The 22,088-nt window shown below is 50.0% G+C and overlaps 1 protein-coding gene across 2 annotated transcripts in view; it reads left to right on the top strand.

The window, feature by feature from the left end:
• Window positions 1-149: 149 nt before the first annotated feature.
• The window catches only part of Fam83f (family with sequence similarity 83 member F), a 28,782-nt gene continuing 6,843 nt past the window's right edge, over window positions 150-22,088 (top strand). For both annotated transcript variants that reach the window (XR_004112859.1, XM_031349865.1), the window contains exons 1-4: window positions 150-681; window positions 17,753-17,920; window positions 18,368-18,489; window positions 19,938-20,623. Coding sequence is in view for 1 of the 2 variants with exons in the window: in XM_031349865.1 (XP_031205725.1) it covers window positions 217-681; window positions 17,753-17,920; window positions 18,368-18,489; window positions 19,938-20,623 (1,441 nt within the window). In the remaining variant the exon portion in view is untranslated. The remainder of the gene's footprint in view (window positions 682-17,752; window positions 17,921-18,367; window positions 18,490-19,937; window positions 20,624-22,088) is intronic.

Raw genomic sequence — 22,088 nt, forward strand, 5'->3', positions numbered from 1 at the left:
GTGAGGTCCCTGCGAGTCCTGCAAAGGCGGCGGTTCCTCTCCGCCCGACGGCCGCGCCCGCACCAGGGCCCGCGCCGATTGGCCGGCTGGGCGATCGCTGGGCGGGCCGAGGCGGACCTCGCGGCCAGGTGAGGCGCCCCGCCCCTCGAGCGCTCCAGGTGCAGCGGTGGGGACGGCAGGGTCTGAGCCCCGGGCCCGGGGCAGGGCAGGGGCGCCATGGCCGAGTCCCAGCTGAGCTGCCTGGACGAGGCGCACGTGAACGAGAGGGTGACCGAGGCACATGCCGCCTTCTACTACTGCGAGAGGCGGCGGGCCGCGGTGGAGGCGCTGCTGGGTGGAGGCGAGCAGGCCTACCGTGAACGGGTCAAGAAGGAGCGGCTGCGGGACTTCCTCTCCAGCCGGGAGCGCCAGGCCCTCTGCGCCGCCTGGAGCCCCTACGAGGAGGCGCTCTCCAACACCCGTGCCAAGGCCAAGGCTAAGGCCCGGGCCGAGCCCGCTGAGTCCCTTGCCTACTGGCCAGACCGCTCGGACACCGAAGTGCCCCCCTTGGACCTGGGATGGACGGACTCCAGCTTCTACCGGGGCGTGAGCCGAGTCACGCTCTTCACCCACCCGCCCAAAGAAGAGAAGGCGCCGCACCTGAAGCAGGTGGTCAGGCAGATGATCCAGCAGGCCCAGAAGGTAGGCCTGGGCCCCAATCCTGCACCTGTGGGACCCCTGCCACTCCCCACTAGTCTCACTTGCGGGCCACTCTCCCTATCCTCTGGGAAATGGACCCCAGCTGGCCCTCGGACCTGTGGAGCAGTGGTGAGACCTTTTGAGAGAAAGATGTGAACGTTTGTGGCAAAGCACTGGTCTTGCTTACTACAGTGTCCAGGTGCGCTAGCCTTGTGTTGGTACACCTCTGTCACATCCATCTTCCTCGGGCAGTGTGACGGTTGTGAGGCCCTGGGCTAAACTAGCCGCTCAAAGGCCTTGATCATGACCTATGACCAGGGATTTATTTACAAGGTGTATCCTCAGCTGTTTCCTTATTTGATCTTCACATCGTGAAGTGGTTGGGAATGGCCTCCCTTACTCTCCGTGCTAGGTGAGCTTTTCTCGGGAGCCTCTCTCCCCACAGCAACGCGGCTTTCCCATTATCATCCTCTCCTGGGCTTGGTACTAGAGCCCAAGCAGGCTCAAATGAATGAGGAAAGCTATTTGGAGCACTAGCAGTGGCTTGGCCCAGGGTTGGGTGCTCCTACAAGGCACTGGACTCCCGCTCAGGAAGAGGCGCCTCCTTAGCCCATCTGCTCTGCTTGGGTGTTGAAAGAAGATGTTTCCAAGGAGCTTGGTTAGAATACCAGTTGGACAGCTGGCTGTGGGGTAGGTGAAAGACAAATCTTTTCCTCTGTGCCCTTGGGTAGTTGGGTAGTTTCCAGATAAAATGTGGGCTGCTGCATTAAAACTGAACTTCAGATAGGTCTTCTGTATCAGTTTATCCCGAATAAACTGCATGGGGTGCCTCGATGCTGGAAGTGACTCTCCATTTACCCAAATTCAGATTTAATGGGACTGCTATCCTTTTACCTTCTAAATACGGAGAGGCGGTAGTCATACTTTTATCACACGCGTGTATTGTGTTTGGGGTGTCCTGGCACATGTGGATGTCAAAGGGCATCACTGGGGAGTCAGTTCTTTCCTGCTACCATGCATGTGGGTTCTAGAAGTTGAATGCAGGTAGTCAGGGTTGAGGGCAAGCATCCCTCACCCCCAGGCCACTGGGATTTATTAAGCAACACTAATAGCCTTTGCTGCCCAGATCCGAATGTGCAACTAGAGGCTTGGGTCCACTGTTCTTACTTAACTTCGTGAGTGTAATTACAGCCCTCTTAATCCTGGAGGCCAAACCGAAAGGATGCTAGTAAGGATAGTGGGGGCCTCCTCTTCCTGGGAGGCGTGGCCTGGGCTGTGGGCTCGATGCTTGCCAGAGAAGTTAAGCTTTTCACTGTCCTTTCTTCCACCTTCCCTCTAGATAATTGTTCCCTGTGTGACTAAGCTTTCTTTGTATACTACACTCTGCTGGGGGGGAAAAAAAGACAAGGCTGAACACACACACACAAACACAAAGAGGATAAGGAAGTAGGTGGCAGTGGGTTGTAGCTGGAGTCAAGGGTCAGGACTGATGACGTAACTTTCTGTAACATTCACTAAACTAATTTATTTAGTGCTTGTGACATGTCACCCACTGCATTTTTGGTCATTTGCTTTCAGAAATTGACATTTAGCGTGTGTGTGTGTGTGTGTGTGTGTGTGTGTGTGTGTGTGTGTGCTGTGTGCAGGAATCCATCTCTCCTTTCAGTGGGAGGTGAGTTGCAGGTTTGGAATGGCAGATTTAAAAAAAACCTGGGATGGGCAGTCTGTCTGTTGAGTACTGAGCGGGAAATGAGAGATTTCTTTCCTTTCAAAATGCAAAGCAGTTTGATTGTTGGGAGCTAGGCCTTAACTTGGGCGCCCTCTTTTATAGTAAGAAAGCTGAGGCCCAGAGCAAAGACAGCACTTAGGATGTCAAGTTTGGCAGCAAACCTTCAATGCCTAAGCCCTGTCTCATGCTCTGGGTAAAACAGATGTTTAACTTATATTTGGAGAAAAGAACAAAACAAAACAAGATGCAGGACAGTTAATTTACTTTCCTAACGTAGTCAACAGCTGAGCCAGAATACAAACACCAAAGCCCTTGCTCTGAGCCACTGCGCTACCCTAACCTGCTGTCCACTGTCATAGTGTGGTGGGATTCTGCATGGAGTCTGAATGGATCTAGTATAGTCAACAAGCTGTGGTATCCATGCTGTTGCCCCGGTTAGAAGGCAGACACCAGGTCCTGCTCCATGACCTGTATGGTAGGGTTTTCTTAACTCTTTACATAAATATTTAACAGGATAGTTTGCCATTGTGAACCATCTGTACTGTATGTGCAGACTGACCTGATAACATATTTCCAATGAGTCTACTGTGTGCCAAGCACTAGCCATAAAGATCCAAGCTGTGGACTTTGCCCTCCTAGAATCTATAAGTGCTGAGGCTTCTGCTAGAAGGAACAGGGAATTTTGAGGCTGTACCTGGGAGGCTGGCTGCCTGGCAGGTGGGTTGCAGGTTTGGAGGGGTGACTGAGTAAAAACTGGATGGGCAGTCTCTCCATTAGACACTACTGAGCAGGAAGTGGGAAGTTGCTCTTGCTTCAAAGCACAAAGCAGTTTGATTGGAGGGAGCAGAGGACTTTGTGAGGTGGCAGGGGTGTGTACAGGTGAGGAAACTGAGGCACCGAGCGAGCGGGAAGGAAGTTTGCTTAAAGGTCACCCATGTAGTTATAGGAAGACCCAGATCTCTACCCTGCACTCCAAACACAGCACATCCTGACCACTGCCTGGCCCTGCCCCTTGCTCATCCAACTGGCAAGCATATTTCCTTGACAATCAAATCAGATTCTCCTCCTTGTTCACCCTGAGGGAGGGAGTCTCCCTTGTTTCCAGGGAGTGTCTGGCAGCCTCAAGGCTGGCTCAGACTGAGAGATGATGGTTGGTGTGCTGAGATCTCAAGGCCTTGGAGGGAAGGCAGTCCACTTGGGTGCTAGGGATTCTGGGTTTTATTTCATATAATCCTTAGAATAATCTTATGACATGCTATTATTTTCGTTCCCAAAAGACAGATAAGAAAGAGGGAGTTGCGGTGAATTGGCCACACAAGGAACTTTTCCACTTCAGGAAAGAGAAAGGGAAACAGAAAAAAGAGCCTAAGAGGAGCACTTTGAAAACAATTCTTTATTTCCAGCACTCGGGAGGCAGAGGCAGGAGGATCTCTAAGTTCGAGGACAGCCAGGGTTACACTGAGAAACCCTGTTTCAAAAAAAAAAATCACAAACAAAACAACAAAGCACAAATATGGTTTGAGGAGGCAGGTATGAAACCAGTGAGGGTGTGGGTCAGTATGGATGTGTCCCTGTACATGGAAGAAAAGCTCCTGAGGGGTCCAGCTTTCACTAGTCACTCTCTGGACTCTGCAAATGGCAGAAAAGCTTTCCCAAGCTGCGCTGGTACCCACCAGTCAAAGATCCAGCTGGGTTTGCTTGTGGGGTGGTTTCTGTTGTTTTTCTACCTGGAGAGATCTGGTTATCCTAGCCTCATTAATGATTTCCTTTGTCTACTTAAACTCCAAGCCTTTTAGAAGCCCTGGCCTGTGCCGTGCTAACAAGGGAGACCAGGGCAAGCTGGAACTGCCAGGGAATGTCCTGCAGCAAGACCCTATGGAAAACTGGGAAGCCAGAGGAAGAGACACAAACAACCTCAATCCACTGGGCTGGTCACGTGCAAGGACGTGCATCCCTTTGAGCATGGAGGTCTCTTGCGTGCTAAACATGCGTTAGTGGAAAAGAGGTGATCGAGACTTGCCCCTGCTCTTAAATAGTTACAGTCTGCTAATCCATCCTTGTAATGCAGTATGACAAATGCTTGAGAGAAGGTGTGGCAGGAGAGACACTAGTCCTACCCCTAAGCCAGGTTAGCAAAGGCTCTTTGAAGCTCTCCGAATATCTGAGCTAGCCAGTAGAAGGGTGAGGTGGCACCAAGCCTGTGCTTGTCCTTATGACCAATGGAATCCATTTGACTCCTGATTCCTGTATCCCCAGGTCCCACATTTTAAATACACCAGCTTCTCGCTACTCCATGAACTGTTGATTTCCTTGGTACTATAAGGCAGGCATTATTCTCATGTCACAGAGGAACCCTGAGGTACAAAAGAATGAAGTAAACTAAGGCTGAGGAGAACTAGGAAGAAGCCCCAGGCTCCAAAGCACAAGTATGGTCGTAGATAAAGCAGTTTGTCCAGACAGGTGCTGGGAGGCAAGGGTGAACAGACGGGGTGTAGTGCCCAAGGAATGTAGCAAAGTCTTGGCCGTGTCACCAAGAAACTTGGCTTTTCAGGTGATGAGCTTACCTTCTCCCATGGCCATCAGTCTCCAGCCACATTCAGCAAATGGTACCAAGTCGAGTGTCATCTCTGTACCAGGTTCTGTGCTAGCGATTGACATACAGAGAAGTAGATGTTGTCACTCCCTGGGGGAGCGGGGAACAGGCAGGGAGATGTCCGTGGTTAAAGTATTTACCAGACAAGCATGAGGACTAGAGTTCAGATCACTAGAACCCATGTAAACAGGTGACTATAGTGGCTTACATGTACATTTCAATCAAAGAAGGTAGAGCCAGGTGATCCCAGAACAGGCTGGTTAGCAAGACTAGCCCTTGATACACTCTGAGTTCAATTGAGAGCCCTTGCCTCAAAGAATAAAGTGCAAGAGCTGTCAAGGATGTTCCCAGCGTCCACATGCATGTGCTCCCACACACGTGTGCTAATATACATGCATACCACATATGTGTGAAAACTGAAAAGGGGGAAAAAAAAGACTTCCACGATGGTTTATAAGATTGTAGAGTTGGGTAATCTGCTCACTTACACTGTACTCATCCCTGGTCCTATTTCTAGCGCCTTTCGTCTCATCCCTCTCCCTTTCTACCTCAGCAGGGCAGCTGATTAGCTGAATTGCCCTTCTCCCGGACTTTTCAAAACAACTGGGTCTCTCTATGTAGCCCAGGTTGTACTACTACATAGTACAAGCTGGCCCCAAACCTGCAGTGATCCTTCCATGTTGGCCTCCTATGTACAGGCATGTGCCACCATGCCCCAGCCTGAGCTGCTCTTAGAAGCTGATTTAAAAGCACAGAGCGAAAGGCTTCCTCTCCGAGCAGCCCAGGGGTCTACAGTTCACACACACTCTCCCCTCTCTCAACTCTTCTGCTTTTCAACAAGTGACTATTCTACAGGGCATTGTCTCAAACACACGTGGGCAGTTCTGGGGTCCTTTTCCCATGAGGGCTGATGGGTAGTGGCCCTGCTACATTTCCAGTTCTAGCTACACAGCCCTTTGGTTCTTGCCCCGGCATGTCTGGGCTTCCCCTGAAATCTCTAGGCACGTTGGCTGTGGAGTCTTAAGTCTGTCTTTGTGCTCAGTCATTGTTTTGGGGAGCTGGGATCTCTGAGTAATGAAGCCCCAACTTCCATGACAGTGACAGAAGCCAGGCTTTGGTGTTAAAGGATCTTATCTTCTGTCTTGATCCAGCCATCCTCTTAGAAGCTAGGCTCCTTTGGACAAATCTCTTCCCACTTGAGTCTGCTAACCAATAAAATAGATGGGACAGTGTCTAGGTTTTTGGATACTTTAGAAAAGGAAACTAAGCTTACCAGCAACAGAAATGTTAATTGTCCCGATAAGTAGCTGCTTCTTTCTGTGAACAAGGGAGGGGAACTGATGCCGGGTGGTGGTGGCGCACGCCTTTAATCCCAGCACTTGGGAAGCGGAGACAGGCGGATTTCTGAGTTCGAGGCCAGCCTGGGCTACAGAGTGAGTTCCAGGATAGTCAGGGCTATAGAGAGAAACCCTGTCTCAAAAAAACCAAAAAAAAAAAAAAAAAAAAAAAAAAAAGAGTGGGGGGGAACTGCACTGCGAGTTGCAAGGCTCGGGGCCTGAGGCTCTGGGGAGATGCATTTCCTGTTTCTGTATAGAAACTTAGCACCTGCTTCTCAGCTCCCCTTTTGGTGTATCCATTGGCCTTGCTTTGGAGATGGAAGAGGGAGTTGGCTGTTAGCTGGTGGCACCCAAACCCTTAGCCTGGAATCCTTTTGGACTCTGCCATGAGTAGGGAGTAGAGTAGTGAGACACAAAAGCATGGAAACACCCACCCCACCCCCTCCCAAACTGGGAAGAGATGGTGTACTTGAGATAGTCCCTGGAAGGGCCTGACTACGTGCATAGGCTCAGCCAGAGTCTAGCAACAGTCCCCAGATGCTTTGACTATAGAGACCTATAGCTTCGGGGAGAGGGGTCACCAGCCAGGAGTGAACCAGGCTGCCAAGCTGATTGTAGCTCCGTCCATTTCTCCCTTTGGGGAGAGTGGAATAGCCTCTTAGAAATCTTACACTATGGGTTCCTAAAATCCTGACAGAAGTGTGTACCCTTCCACTAGCCCCAGAATAGAACATAGGAAATGGGGCTTTAGTAAGCACATCCATGATCTCTGGGACTCCTGGTTATAAAGCAGGGTCTGTTGGACAGAGATCTCAGATGATCCAAGCCATCGCCAGAGAAAGGCATCTGATGCTGGAAGCCGGGATTGGGAATCCTCATGCTTGCTCACTCTAGCTGTCCCTGGTGCAAATTAGCTTAACTTAGCTGGGCCTTTATTTCTATATCTGTAACATGTAGCTGTGTTGTTTACAAGATTGTACTAAGAATCACCAAGGACTGTGTCTTGAGAAGTGTGAGTGATACAGGCAGACAAAAAGATTTCTGTGACAAGCTTAAAACTGTTGAGGAAGGAGAGGGCCTGTCTCCTTTAACTAATCCTAAGGCCCATGGGACATAGGAGGTTCTAAGACCGAAATACCACTGAGATATGTCCTTGGGCAAGTGTGCATTATTCTTGGGAACTGTACTTTAGAACCATCTCTTCTTCCCTCTGAAACTTCTAGAAACATTCAAAATGTATTTGTCATCAGTATGCATTGCCAGTCCGATCCTGAGGCTTGTAAACTGACTTTGGAGACAGACAAGCCCATGACTGCTAGCTACCCTGATCTGAGCTGAGTCAGAGAGAGATGGAAGTGTTGGGGCACGTAACACAGGCATAAGCGGGTGTGTGTAGATCCTCCATATTGTCCTCTTTGGGGTCATAGCCCCTGGTCTTGTGGTTTCCCTAAAAGGCAAAGACCCTTTTAGGAATTCCCATACTAACACCCCCTCCCCCTCCATGTTCTCAGCCCTCAGGATGGTGCCTCCGTTTGGCTGGCTGCTGGCCAGCCCTTCCTCCCTCATAGAGTGTACAAAGCAGAGCCTGTTCTGGGGCTAGCTGCCAATCCGAGCTGGGAGAAAGCAGGGAAGAGAACAGAGGTCTTACAGGGCTGCCTGCCTGCCCTGGCTCCTGGCACTGACTAGCACACCCTAGGTACCCCCTGTCTCAACCCTCCAGGTGAGCTGAGCAGCCAGCCTTACTTGGAGCTCTGGCTCTCTCCAGATTTCCCTTTCTTTCTCTGAATTCCATGGAGTCCGCACTTGCTAATGATCCCAGAATCTTAGCCCTGGAAGAGAGCCAATGGCTTTCTAATGATTAGTGTCTCTGGCCCAGCTTTCTGATGATCTGTACTTTCATCCTGGATACTGTTTGTTGGCTGGTCATCATTGTGCTGGGCACATGGGAGGCTCTGGATAAGTGTTCTCTCTCTCTCTCTGTCTCTCTGTCTCTGTCTCTGTCTCTATCTCTCTCTCATAGTGAGTCAGGGGGTGGTGGGTTGGAAGCAGAGACCAAGACTCTTCCTTTCTGTGGCTCCTGGAGGGCAGAGTGGGAAAGACCTTAGCTTCTCCCAAGGGGTTTTCAGACTGTCCAGAGAATCCCCCATTGGCACCACCACCCAGCATGTCTTATTATGTGCCAGCTACCAGAAATTGACAGATGAATTAAATGTGAACCTTGCCTAGGTCTAATGGGTGAGGGCAAAAGAAAATACATTTCAGTATAGTGAGGAGTGGGACATGGTGTCCATAGCTATGTTTTACTGGGTACTTAAGCTAGATATTTGGTTTTCGTAATGCTGAAGATCCAACCCAAGGCTGTGTGTGTGCTGGGGACAGGCCCATGCTTCACTCGCTAAACTCCATCTCCAGCCCAGCAGCCCTTTTAGACTGGGCTAACAGTCCTGCTATTTACTATTTTATAGATGAGGGAACTGAGGGTCAGAGAGGATGAGGTCACACTGCTGGTCAGTAGTGGAGCTGGATGGTATCTGAGATGCGCCTGAGACTAGGTTTGCCTGTGTCTGCTGAGTTCCTAAGGAGCCAAGGTTCACGCAGGCCTAACTCAGCTGTTTGTGCAGGGCAGGGTGGGCAATGGTGGCCAGACAGGCTGAAGGCCCTGAGCACTGTGAGTTAACAGCTTCCCTCCTCCAAGTACATGGCCCGACTGCCTTCACCCGCCAGCCCCTCCCTGAGTCTACCCCCTTACTCCAGTCAGGCACCTCCCTTTGCACACACCCCACTTCTCTGAGGAAGCCCTCCCAAGACCATGTCATCTGACAGTGGCCTCAGATTACTCCTGTAAGCTTCTCAGAACCAGGCAAGCTGCCAGCCTGTTGACCCACTCTAGCAGGTCCATCAGCAAACACCTAGTCAGGCATTTCTTTCTTTTTTTTTTTTTTTTAAGATTTATTTATTTATTATATGTAAGTACACTGTAGCTGTCTTCAGACGCACCAGAAGAGGGCATCAGATCTCATTGCGGGTGGTTGTAAGCCACCATGTGGTTGCTGGGATTTGAACTCATGACCTTCAGAAGAGCAGTCGGTGCTCTTCCCCACTGAGCCATCTCACCAGCCCCTAGTCAGGCATTTCTTGAGATGTGCCTTGCTCTGCAGTGCCTTGCATAGGCCTTGGGGTGCAAGAACATAACCCAGACTAGTGAATGATACTCGTTTGTGTATCTTCATTGGATTTTTTTTTTTAGTAGCTGATTTATCTTCCTAATTATGTTTGGCTTTAAGCTAATGTTAAAATGAGCTTGCATTAGATCATTTTCACTAATTAACACCAACTTAGTGCAGGGAAGTCATCCCAGAAGCATGCCTTGGGGCAGAGAAAAGCTGGCCTAGGATCTTAAGCAGAATTGCTACACTCACGCCCCGGCGAGTCATGTGTGCTTCATGGTGCATGACTGAGCTGATCTTGTTCATGTGGGTATATATGTCCTCTTTCTCAGGAGAGCCAGCGTGGGTCAGGTTTCCCTTGTATGTCCCCTCATTCAGCCTTGTGTCGGTACAGAGGTCACAGGCTTCGATGAGTAGGAAGTGAGTCCCAGCATGCAGCGGTGAGCTCCACCCTGCAGGAGCACAGACAGGGCTCTGAACTGAGGCTGAGGAGTCTAGAGAGGAAGTGGGCTGCCTGGGCACAGTTGGCTTCCTGTGTCTGCCAGTGCAACCAGGGAGCCTCCTGTTTAATGATGTCTAATTAGCGAGCCCCAAACATTGTAACATAGCTCCAGACAGCTGGGACGCTGAGGCTGACAAAGCTCAGAAGTCCCATTGGTAGGGTGGCAGCAGCCTGGCAGCCACACAGGGAACGAGACCTTGTTGAAAGCCTTCTTGGTGGGTAGAATTCAAGCTCAAACCACATTATCCGCTCTGGAGGGAACCCCCTGTGTGGAGATCCCCTGCTTGGCATGTTTGCTGTGTGCACACGGAAATACCAGCATGGGCCTAACAGGTACAGACCTGAGCGGACATGCATCCAAGGGAGACTGCATACTGCACTAGGGGCTAGGGACAGAGGGTAATCCTGGAACAGCCTCTGTAAGGGCCAAACAGGGACCTGGATGGAGCAGGACTGTCACTACATGGAGAGAGTGCTGATAGCCTGAGTGGAGGTGTAAGGCCCCCAGCCTGCTCAAGTGTTTGGAGAGAAGAATCATCTCTGTGAACTTATTGTTGGCGTGGGGGAGTGGGGAGGGAGGAGAGGTAAGAAGAACAAGCTTGCTTTGGGCCCAGAAAATACCTTCAGCCAGTCTGAGGGCCTGTGGCTTGCTTCTGTAGGACGAGCCATGGAGTAGTTGGGTCAAGATAGGGCACAGTTGGGTTGTGTTATGAGATCCATATGCAGGAAGGGAGAATGACCAGGACAGGGCGAGCTAGTATCCAATTAGTCAATGCTGAGAACTTGGTGTGTCAGACCCCATCAAGGAGGGAGGGTGGAGGGAGGCCATCTGGGGAAGATAACATATGCAATTCTGTCCAGCTAGTATCACATTTCTTTTCTAAGGACCATGAAATAGCCACATTTTCCAGATGGATGTCAGAGAAATTAAGCAACTTGTCTCTATCTCACAGCCAATATGCAACTCTCAATTCCAAAGTCTGTTTTCCCTACTGTACTTTTGGACTATGGAGATTTAAGCCAGGGTAGAAGGAAACAAAAGAGGTTGTGGTTCAGTTGGGGTGTGTTCTTGAGTGAGGTCCTGCAGCCTGAATCCCTTCCTCCTGGGGCTATCTTGGACTGCTTTACCACCTTTATACCTGGCTGCCCTAGGTTACATAAAATGTCCAAACTACTCCTCACTCACAAAAGGCAACAGCCTTTTGCAGTGTTGGTGACAGAGAAGATCCTCGCCATGCCCAGAGTGCTCTCCACTGAAGAAGTATCGTTTCTATACTCTGAAAGTTTCTTAACTGTGCAGTGAGCTCTACAGGCTGTGGGCGTGCACACACTCCTGTGCGTATGCCACACACATACCGAAGAGCCCAGTGAAGATGTGCCCCTCCCCTTCAACAATGAGTAAGTGGCCCAAAGCCACACAGCAGACAGGCTTCCTGCCTTGGGGTTATATATTCTCTTCCAAATACCAGCCTTCACTCAAGGTGATCCACCCACTTTGCACTCAGACCACCTAGGGGAGGGGAGGAATGCTGAGCCGATGCATTTTTTGGAATCCAGGTATCATAATCTTTGGGTCATGGAATCCACATTCTGAAGAGCACCCTCTCCCATCCCCTCCCATCCTTGGCATGGCTCCCAGTGATTCGTTACCCACTAAAAGCTGATAACTCTGAGTGCTGCCCTGTGGGGCTAGCACAGGCCAGGATTACACAGTCAAAGGTGTTTGAGTACAGGCTATTTGATCAGTCCCAGCCAGCATGACCCTTGGCAGTGGGAAGGGAAGGGTTGTTCTCTGAACCCTAGCAAACCAACCTCCCACCCCATGTAGAATAACCAGACTGGTGGCTATTCTGGGAGGCAGCAGCTGGACCTGTTTGCCCAGGTTCTGCCCATCTTAACCAGAAAGCTAAAGGTATGGGGAGCAAGTGAATTTAATGATGCCTCCTAACTGCATGGGTGATCTTGGAGTCTCAGTTATGGCCTTATCCAAACTCACAACAGCCCTGGAAGGCAGGCATGGTGGAGTAAAGAAAAAGAGCCAGGCTCAGATGGGGCAAAGCACCCCTGGCTCTTTTTCATTACGTCACCAAGAGACGTGACTTTCACCAGCATACATCTGAGGTCAGCAGGCTGGTTGGTTTTCCCTCTGCAGAGAAATGGTGAAGATTGTGATCTTACAGGTATCTGCATCTATGCCTGCCCATGGAGCCTTTAGTTCCATATCACGTGAGCTGGGGAAGCTTGTGGGAGAAGTGTGTTATCTGTCTCTACCCACAGTCTCCATTGGCATCCTGGTTTTGTGTTCCCTCAGGTGGCCCAGGGTTCTGTAGCTTGTTATGTCCATATTGCCTGTAGGTAATAACTGATGCAGAAAAACCCTAAGCCTGGAGTCAGAGCCCGAGCCTCTTAGTCCCAGTTGTCCTAGGACTCCTCTGGATGACATGAACATTGGAACTGGGCTAATTGCTAAGTCTCTCCCTGACTCTCAGAGTCTTGAGTTTGAAATATTTCAGAATGTAGGGGCCAAATGCCATGGCACCCTGCATGTGGCCATGGTCAAGTGGCTTTGTGGGGGCCGGCATGCAGATGCTCTGTACTCCCTGACCTTACAGGCCGGCATGGAGAAAAGGCTGCCTTTTGGAGTTGCACAAAGGCACTTGCTGTGTGCTGGGGAAGGCCCTGCCTCCTGGCCTGGTTTTCTTGATGTAGGAGCTCTCCCCCTTGGATAAATATGTTCTCAGTCAGGGCTGGCTGCTCCTTCAGGATCTTTGGTGAGCAGAGTGAAAACAGAGCCACAGACTTGTAAGCAGTTGCTGAGGTTACAGCATCATTCTCTCTGCCCCAAGGAAGACCTGCAATTAAACCGGCTCACCAAAAATCTTTCTTGGATCTTTTCTTTCAGTTTCTTGTCATTAATGAAATGAAGAAGAACACTGCAAAGCTGTAGCCATGCACAGCAGATGCACATATCTCCATTTAGATATGGAGACTAGCCTGGCCTGAGCGCTTTTCTTTGCCAAGGGTGGAAATTCTGAAAGGAATCTGCCAGTACCTGCTATCAGAAGCCCACAGTCTGAGAGGGGACAGAGAGATGACAAACAGACAGACATTACACTGGAGTGCCCAGAGCCTCTTTTGCTTGCTTAGAATACAGATGGACAGGAAGCAGAGTGTGGTTAACATCTCTGAGAGGAGGGACTCGGGAAATTCTTGGGAATTTTAAAAGCTGTATAGATACTTCATTAGGTTATGAAAGGTTTAGAAACAGAAGCTTCGATGCATGATATTACATACTTAAGGAGACATTTATTTACTTGTTTTTAGCTAGAAATACTTGGTTTTCATCGCTGAGGTGATGCTGCTGGTACCAGTGAGTAGACACCAAGGATGCTGTTAAATCCCCTAAAGTGCCACAAAAAGTTCTCCAGCTCCTGCTGTCACTAGAGCAACAGAGCAATCCAGGATTAAAGTTACTATAGGTCATTCTGAATGACCTACAATACAAATGGCAGGGGTGATCGGCCCTGCTGATGCCAGGACCCTTAAAAGTCTGAACCCTTTGAGGGTCATGGGACCAACTGGTTTATCAGCCTTGTTTTAGGCTGTGGAAGGAATCAGACAGTAGAGGGCCAGAAGGGACCAGCCACAAAGCTATTCCAGAATTTAAATGAGACGGGGGTCCTGTGCTAGGGTGACAGTATTCATGAGAACAGTAAGAGGTTAGTGACCCAGAGAGGGTTCATGGAGCACCGTGAGGGTGAGGACTGGTAGGACTTGATCAGTGAGGAGGAAAAGCCAAGACTTTGGCTTTGTCTGTGACTGGAAGGGTGTTGGATTTGGAAGTGCCCATGGTGCAGGCCAGGGGATGTGTCCCAGCAGCCAGCAGCTCTGTGTGTGTGAACATCTGTCAGAGCCTTCTGTAGCCTGGGTCATCTAAACATACGGAGGCTGTAGGGCAAGGCAGAGCCCTCCTCATCTCTGTCCTCTGATGGCAATTAGGAAAAGAAGCTGGAAAGCTAGAGGAGTCATTAAAGTTGAATGGCAGATAGAAGGGCATCCTAGGGCTCCCTACCACCCTCCTCCCACTCCCCGCCCCTGCTGCCTGGGCAGGCTATCAAAGGAGGAAATGATGAGCTATGGAAACACCCCATGAGGAGTCCTGCAGCATCAGAGCCTCCTTGCCAGTATGCCTGCGACAGCTTCTAAACAACTGCCAGCTCGAATTAACCTCTCTCTCTGCGGCGGGTGGCGGTGCCTCGCCTCAGTAGGTACCCAGGTGAAGGGTGCTAGATGCCGCCGAGCCAGCCAGAAGGGGCCATGATTTTCTCTGCTGACCAAATCTGTTTCCCTGGATTCCAAGCCTGTTGTAAATATTTTATTTTATTTTAAAATTACGTTTATGAATTTGTCTATTTTGTCAACCTCACCCTCCATCTTCACCAGAAGCCTTGAAGTTAAGCTTGGCGTGGAGAATCACGGGCACATTCAGTGCTGCAGTGGAGGGTAGGGAGTTGGTTTTCCGGGGCTTGATGCTGAGAATAAATGTCAAGCAGGGGCCCTCTGAGACCAGAGCGCAGGGTAATTATCACCCCTCCACAACTAGATTGCAAGAGTCAGTGCACAATTGATTTTTTTCCCTACTCCAGATATTTCATTGTTTAATTGGTAGTGACACAGATGGCTGACTCTCACCAGGGTGTCTGAGACCCAGCCTCCTGCAAGCTAGTCTGTCTCAGACTTTCTGCCTTTCACATTCTTAGGTGGTGGCCAGCATGTTCTTGAAAAGTAAAAGTGGGGATCCCAGGCAGCCCTGGGTGACATGGAATGACTCTGAGGTGGACAATGGGGACAGTTTAGAAATGAGAGAGGGCAGTGGACTAGAGCCTCAGACAGCCCTGGCATGAGAAGGTGGTTAGTCATGGCAAGGATGTGAAGGTCAAATGTTCTCTCTGTCCTCCTTTAGATGGGTTCTGGGATTTAAACTCAGGTCATCAAGATTGTATCCACTCTCTTTAGGACCATGGAGCACCCACCCATGCCTCTTTCCTTACCTTGTCTCCTAGAGAAAGACATGGAAATTGTTGTCAATTCTTCAATTCCCAAAGGGAGTGTCTGTTTCCCTCTTCCTTTATAGACCTGTGCTGAGATCCAAGAGGTTGCCCCAGTACTTGGCCTGCTGTGGTTCTATTGTCTCATAACACACACTCGAGTCTGGACAGTTCTCCCACCACACCTAGCTCATGTTGTACTATTCCTTAGAGCTCTACCATATCTGTAATTAATTCTTCTTTTCATTCTGCGTTGTTTGTATCTCTTCTTTCTGTTAGTCTCTAGATATTTGTCTGACTTTAGCTCTTTCTAAGAATAGGGTTTTTGATTCGGTGTTTCTAAGATATCACGCAGCAGTGAAATGTGGTCTTAGGTCAAATGGGCCTGCTTCTTGCTTTGTCGTGTCCTAGCTGTGCATATCCTTAGCTCCTGTGCATTTATTTTCCTCAATTGTGACATAGGAATAATAGTCCTTCCCAATAGAGTGTGAAGAATCAGATTGGAAAAATTCCCCAAAGTGCATGAATACTCAGGGAGTATTTTAGTACATGTTCACCCCCATCCTTAGCCTGGATTAGTCAGGGCTTCCAGAGAAACAGAATCAGCAGTGTGTTTGCCTGCCTGCCTGCCTGCCTGCCTGCCTGCCTGCCTGCCTGCCTGTCTGTCTGTCTCTCTTCCTGTGAATGTGTGTGGCTATGCGACAATGCTGCTGATGCCGATGCCACCTGATTTCTTGCCTCTACCTTCCAAGTGCTAGTATTACAGATATGTATCACCACACCTGGCTACAGAGATTACTTTTTAGATAAAAGTCTTAAAACCTCAAGGTGAACAAGAAGGCTAGAGAGCTAAGAGAGAGTTGTAGTCTATGTTCATGAGGACTTGAGGCTTACAGAATTTCTACCTGTTCAGAAGTCAGTCTTGTCTGAGAAGGCCTTGGACTGATTGGAGATGCCCCCCCCCCCCACACACACACACACTAGAAGAGAATCTACTTATTTGAAGCCCAAACTATACCTTTTTTAGAAACATCCAGAATGGTATTACATTAAATATCTGGACTCTGTGGCCCAGCCAAGTTAATGTAAAATTAAGGACCATGGTGCTTTGGAGTGTCTCTGCTGGAACTGTGACTTTTGTCAGAAATTTTCACATTGTGAGTTCCTCAAAGCAAGAAAGACACATTCTCTCAGCTCAGCTGGGTGCTCCTTACCAGGAGCCCAACCAAGTTCCCCCTTAGTCCTCACCCTGTCCCTTCCCTAGGACATCCTAGCTGCTGTAGTGCTTGTCTATCCTTCCCCTTGCCTGGCTGGAAGCAGAGCTTCCTATTTCTCCCTGCATATCACATGTCACTTGTGTAACTCTTAAGGCCTTTACCTCTTTCACCTTATGCCTTAGTTACTTTGTATAACTGGCTTATCATCCTTGTGGCAATTGTAACTTATCTGTCTTTAGATCCTCACTGTGCCTATGGGGTCCCAGCCATCATTCTGTGGATGTTAATGATTGGCAAATGAAAGAGCTAGGGAGAGCACTAAGTGATATTGTAGGAAGTGGGAGAACAGGGAGATCTCAAAGGCTGGACTCATTGTGAACTGTAGTGAGACAATGCTGATGTGTGCTGACAGTGTTGTAGGTGATAGAAGCCCAGCATTGCTCCAAGTGTCAGTGTGTGTATTGAGTCATCAACATATTGAGATAGGTGCCATTATTAGCTCCATTTTCCTTCCAAGCAGTGTGTGGTGCTGATGATCCAGGTATGGAGTTGGCCTGGCTGAAAAGTCTGTATTTAAAACTACTGTTGACTGGGGACCCACTATGTACGAGGGTGCGCAGCACTCATATGCCTTATCTCTAACTCTCGTGGCAAATGTATAAAGTACAAGGCATCTCCACTTTGCAGATAAGGAAGCAGGCTTACTGAGGCCTAGTGTCTTGCCCAAGGCCATAAAGTAGAAATGGTGGGTCTACAGGTCTACAGTGTTAAGAGCCCACAAGTAAACCCTTAGGGCTGGGACAGGGGATGGTTTGTGCAGAAAAAATGGAAGCAGCTCAAGTTAGAAAACTAGGTCTTCCCTGGTGGGAGGGGGGATGCCTCTGCTTCTGAGGGGACCAATCAAGGCTGCTTTTTGTATGTGAGGGTTCCTGAGCACTGTTCTTAATTTGATGATGGGGGTGCGGTGCTGAACATCAGAGGTCAGGTTACCTAGCCAACTCTAGCTCTACCAGCTCTACTCTATCTACCAGCTCTGGAGATGTCCAGGACTTTGCACAGCTGCTGGGAGATAGAGTGCCCAGGCCTGCTGTTCACACAGATCTGTGGCTGATGGGCCCCGTGCACCTCTGCCACAGCATCTCCTCACATCTGCTCTTTCCCTGGAGCAGCAGGGGCAGCTCTTTCCAGACTCTCAATCCTCTGCTAATATGGCTTTTGAATAGTTCTGGAAATGTCCAGAGCAGGATGGGATTTATCCAGAATGAAGTACCTGCAGCAGGGCCAGCACCCTCAGGCCCTGCACCTGAATTCAGTATGCTGAAAAGTGTGGACAAAATTTTGGAGAACCTAGGAGTGGGGGTGGGTAGGGTTTTTGACTCTTGGCCATCAGTTGCCCCAAACCAAGGTGGTCCTCTCTGGGGAGGTGTGTCTCAGAACATGAATCAGTCACAGCATATCTCAGCAGCACCTTCTCTGTCCAGGTCATTGCTGTGGTCATGGATCTCTTCACTGATGGGGAGATATTCCAAGACATTGTGGATGCTGCCTCTAAGCGTCGGGTCCCTGTATACATCATCCTGGATGAAGGCGGAGTGAAATTCTTTTTGGAGATGTGTCAGGGCCTAGAGCTTGCAGACTTCCGAATTCGGGTGAGTTTACCACTGGGACATGTTGTGGGCCTTCCTCCTGCCTCCTCCTAAGCTCAGGGCCTTAGACAGAAGTTCAAGATCTCAGTATTTTTCCTTCTATGTGAAGCCAAGACTCAGGAACTTGTAGATGCTTACTTCTATATCCTAAATGGTGTTCTAGAGCTGCTGAGGCTGAAGTAGGCAGCTGTGACTCAGCCCTGGGGTGGTCAGTCTATAGAACCACTGACTTCACTGTCAGGCTCAACCCAAGGCTGCAGTTCTCTAGTGGGGAACTTAAAGTAAGATCTCTCTTATTCAAAGTAAAATATGTAAAGCTAAAGCAAGCAGAGAATTTTGGAAAGACTCAGGTAGCAGTAAGAGTCTGTGGATCTCTCCCAAAGCAAAGCCTTGGTACAGAGCCTCGAGGTCCCCCAAACAGGGCATATGTCTTTCTCCTCTTCTCAACAGAACATCCGTGTCCGCTCTGTGACAGGGATTGGGTTCTACATGCCCATGGGGAAGACCAGGGGGACTCTCTCATCAAAGTTCCTGATGGTCGATGGGGACAAAGTAGCCACTGGATCTTACAGGTATGTTGGGCCAGGTCGGGGTGGGGGGACCCGGGGGACCTATACTCACGGTAATTGTTCAGGAACGGGCTAGCCCTGAGCTTCCATGGCTATGTGTTTTAAGAGGAATTGTCTGTGTTCTGATCGCAAACAGCCTCCTGCCTAGTTCCTTTCCTCAGACTTTCTGTTAACAGGTTAGTTATTCCAGATAGAGGATCAGTTCTTCCTAGGCCTTAAACATTGCCAGCTTGTCATGATCTTCTGGCAGCTGATTGTACTTTGAGGCTAGTTTTTGGATGGGATAAGCAGGAAGTAGAAAGGACAAGATCTGGGAAAGAGATGTAGGATGTTGTCTTAGTTATTTTTCTATTCCTGTGACCAAACACCATGACCAGGGAGACTTAAAAGAAAGCTTTAGTTTGGGGGGCCATGGATCCAGAGGACTAGAGTTCATGATCATCATGGCAGTAGGCAAGCAGGCATGCTGGAGCAGTAGCTGAGAGCTTACATCTTATCCACACACGCATAGCAAAGAGAGTGAACAGGGAATGACATGGGTTTCTGAAACTTCAAAGGCCATCCACGCCAGGCAGTGGTGGCGCACGCCTTTAATCCCAGCACTTGGGAGGCTGAGGCAGGCGGATTTCTGAGTTCGAGGCCAGCCTGGTCTACAGAGTGAGTTCCAGGACAGCCAGGGCTACACAGAGAAACCCTGTCTCAAAAAAACAAAACAAAACAAAAAGCCCATCCACAGTGGCACAAGAAGACCACAGTCCTAATCCTTCCCCAAAGTTCTACCAACTGGGGACTAAGCATTCAAATAGATGAGGCTATGGGGACTCTTTTCATTCACACTGCTACAGATGTAGCACAGAGAGATGACTCCAGAATTTGAATAGAAAAGCAAAGTACCGGGTGCATGAGAACCTGTATCTGAGTAATCTCTTTCCTCTGAAAAAGTGAAAATCAAGGTGAGTCTTGGGTACATTATAGCAATGAGTAAATGATGTGAGTCCTCTTCTGCCGTTAAAGGAGGAGTTTTCAGACACTGTGCACTCTGGGAAGGAGCAGCAGCAGTCTAGTAATGGTGCAGTTTAGTTCCTATGCATTGCATGCATCTGTACTGGGTATTTAGCTGGCTATTTCATTTAAGCCTCAAAGTCTTGAGGTAAGGACTTGCTATCTCCCTGTGGCATGTTCTTCCTTAGGTCCTGTAAGCCGTATTGTATAGGACAGGGTAGATGTGGATCCAGGTCTGATTTCTCAAGCCCCATGGGAAGGAAAGGAAAGGAAGAACTGGCCTGGTGGAAGGAGAGTGGGCCAGTGTGAGGGCAAGGGGCATCTTTCTCCAGACATCAGGCAGTGTGCCCACAGGGCAGGCTGAGGCCGGCAGTGGGGTGTTGAAGGAACTTCTGGTAGGACACTGGAGAAGTCTGGGCCCATCCATGTCTCTGCTTTTCTATCACCAGCTTTACCTGGAGCTCCTCCTATGTGGACAGGAATCTCCTCTTGCTCCTGACAGGACAGAACGTGGAGCCCTTTGACGTAGAGTTCCGAGAGCTGTATGCCATCTCAGAGGAAGTGAACTTGTACCAGCATCTGGGCCTGGCAGGCAGGATTGGCCTCAACTACTCCTCCACTGTAGCTCGAAAGCTTATCAACCCCAAGTACTCCTTAGTGGCAGGCACCCGCCCTCCTCCAGGAGAGATGATGCGCTGGGCGGCCCGGCAGCAGCGGGAAGCTAGTGGCAACCCAGAGGGGCAGGAGGAGGGCAGTGGTGGTGGTGAGTCTGCCCGGCGTCTAGAGAGCTTTCTGAATGACCTGGTCACAGTAGAGCAGGTATTGCCCGCAGTGGAACCCATTCCCCCAAGATTGCTAAGACCCAACGATGGCAGGACGGTCTCTCATGCCCACACAGACCTAAGGCACAAATCCCGAGAGGCACTCCCCCAGAATGGCAAGGGGGAAGCTGCCAATGGAGAGGCCACCCCAGCCAAGGAGGGCAAACGCTTCAGCAGCAGGCTCTTCAGCCGTCGAGTGAAGAGGCCTGCCGTGCCCAACAGCATGATCAGCTCCCCCTCCACTGAGACCTTTGCTGATGTGGAGTTTCCTCTTGGAAAGAGGCTCAACGAGGGTTCCAGTGCCAACATATCAGGTGAGCTCCTGGCTGCACACATAGCCTTATATAAGGACTGTCTGCCTCCCAGCCTCAGGGTAGAGCTTGCTGGCAGGAAGCAGGAAGGTGCTCCTGGGTGAGAAGGGCCTCCAGTCCTAGTCTGTCTCTGGTCATTGGAACTAGTGACCCTGGGCAAGTCTGCAGGTTGCAGTTTCAGATTCCTGGTCTCAGAGAGAAGTGTGATGTGTAGCTTGCTTAGTGTTGAGCACAGCAGTGGGCATGGATGGCCTCTTAGGACTCTTATCCTCCATGGCTTCAGATCACCTTCATAGGAATGCAGTAAAAGAAGGAAGTGTGACAAGTTTTTCTGTTATACATAAGCAGAGTCTAGGGCTCTTTCTGGCCACCCTGTTCCTTGCTGTCATCAGGATCTGACCCAATCAGACATACCCCACATTTACCTGGTCCACCGATGCCCTGGCCCAGCTTTCCAGTGTCTGTTTGAAAAGTGGATTTGCCCTGGGAGAGAGTGGTGATGTGGTGACATCTTCTCTAACCATCTCTCTGGGATCTCTTGGAAGCCCTGTCTTGTTTTCTTTCTCTAGAGCAGTCTCCGTTATGATCTTTCAGGAGTCTGGTGGAAACACCAGACAGAGCAGGTCAGGGGGTTGCTAGGATGTGACACAGGACGAGCACCAGAACACCCCTCTCTTCTCGTGGCTCCAGTGGGTCTGTACTTTCTGAGCAGCAAGGCAGGCCAGGTTCTGCATGGACGCTTCCCTTCACCTTCATGATGACTGAGTCAAGATGCAGTGGAAACTGGGGGAAGCACATTCAGTGCAGGACATGCAAAATGATGTAGGCTTGAGTCAAAGCCAGGCCTGGACCACTTCCTGTCAAGGAGTGCTTGGTCCCTCATTCCCATTCCCCTTGGGCTTCCCTGGCTCCCCAGCACCAGATGCTGATGTGCCCTGCCTCTTATTTGGAAGGAAGGTTGCCATGGTGAACACCTGGCAAGAAAGAGGAGGGGGTGAGCCCGACCACAGAGGGGCTGTTTCCCAACTCCTGACTGGAAGTGAGGTGGAAGCTTTCTCTTCCCTTGCCCCTCACCCTGAGGTGCTGTTTCCATAGAAACTCAGAGCCCATTGTCTTGTCCCTTCCTGCTGCCTTTGGTGTCAGAGTCCCCTGCTTAGATGACTTGGGCAGTTAGGGTTTGCCACTGCTGCCTATCTGAGCATTTGTTTGTACGTGGTGCTCTGGAGCCAACAAGCAGAGCCCATTGTGCGCCTTTGGGAGCTCTGCCTCCAGATTACCCAGCCCTCTGAGCAGAAGGGCTGGGCAGGAGCGGCTGACACACATAGGAAATCTGAAGTGTGTGCAGCCTTCAGCCCAAGAAGTGGCACCCCATACATGTACCCTGCCCCCTGTGCCCTCATACCCATACCCTGCCCCCCTGCCCCCACACACACATACGCTGCCCTCTGCCTCCACACACATACCCTGC

The sequence above is a fragment of the Mastomys coucha genome, unplaced genomic scaffold (assembly GCF_008632895.1).
Source record: "Mastomys coucha isolate ucsf_1 unplaced genomic scaffold, UCSF_Mcou_1 pScaffold11, whole genome shotgun sequence".
In the NCBI taxonomy this organism is placed as follows: Eukaryota; Metazoa; Chordata; class Mammalia; order Rodentia; family Muridae; genus Mastomys; species Mastomys coucha.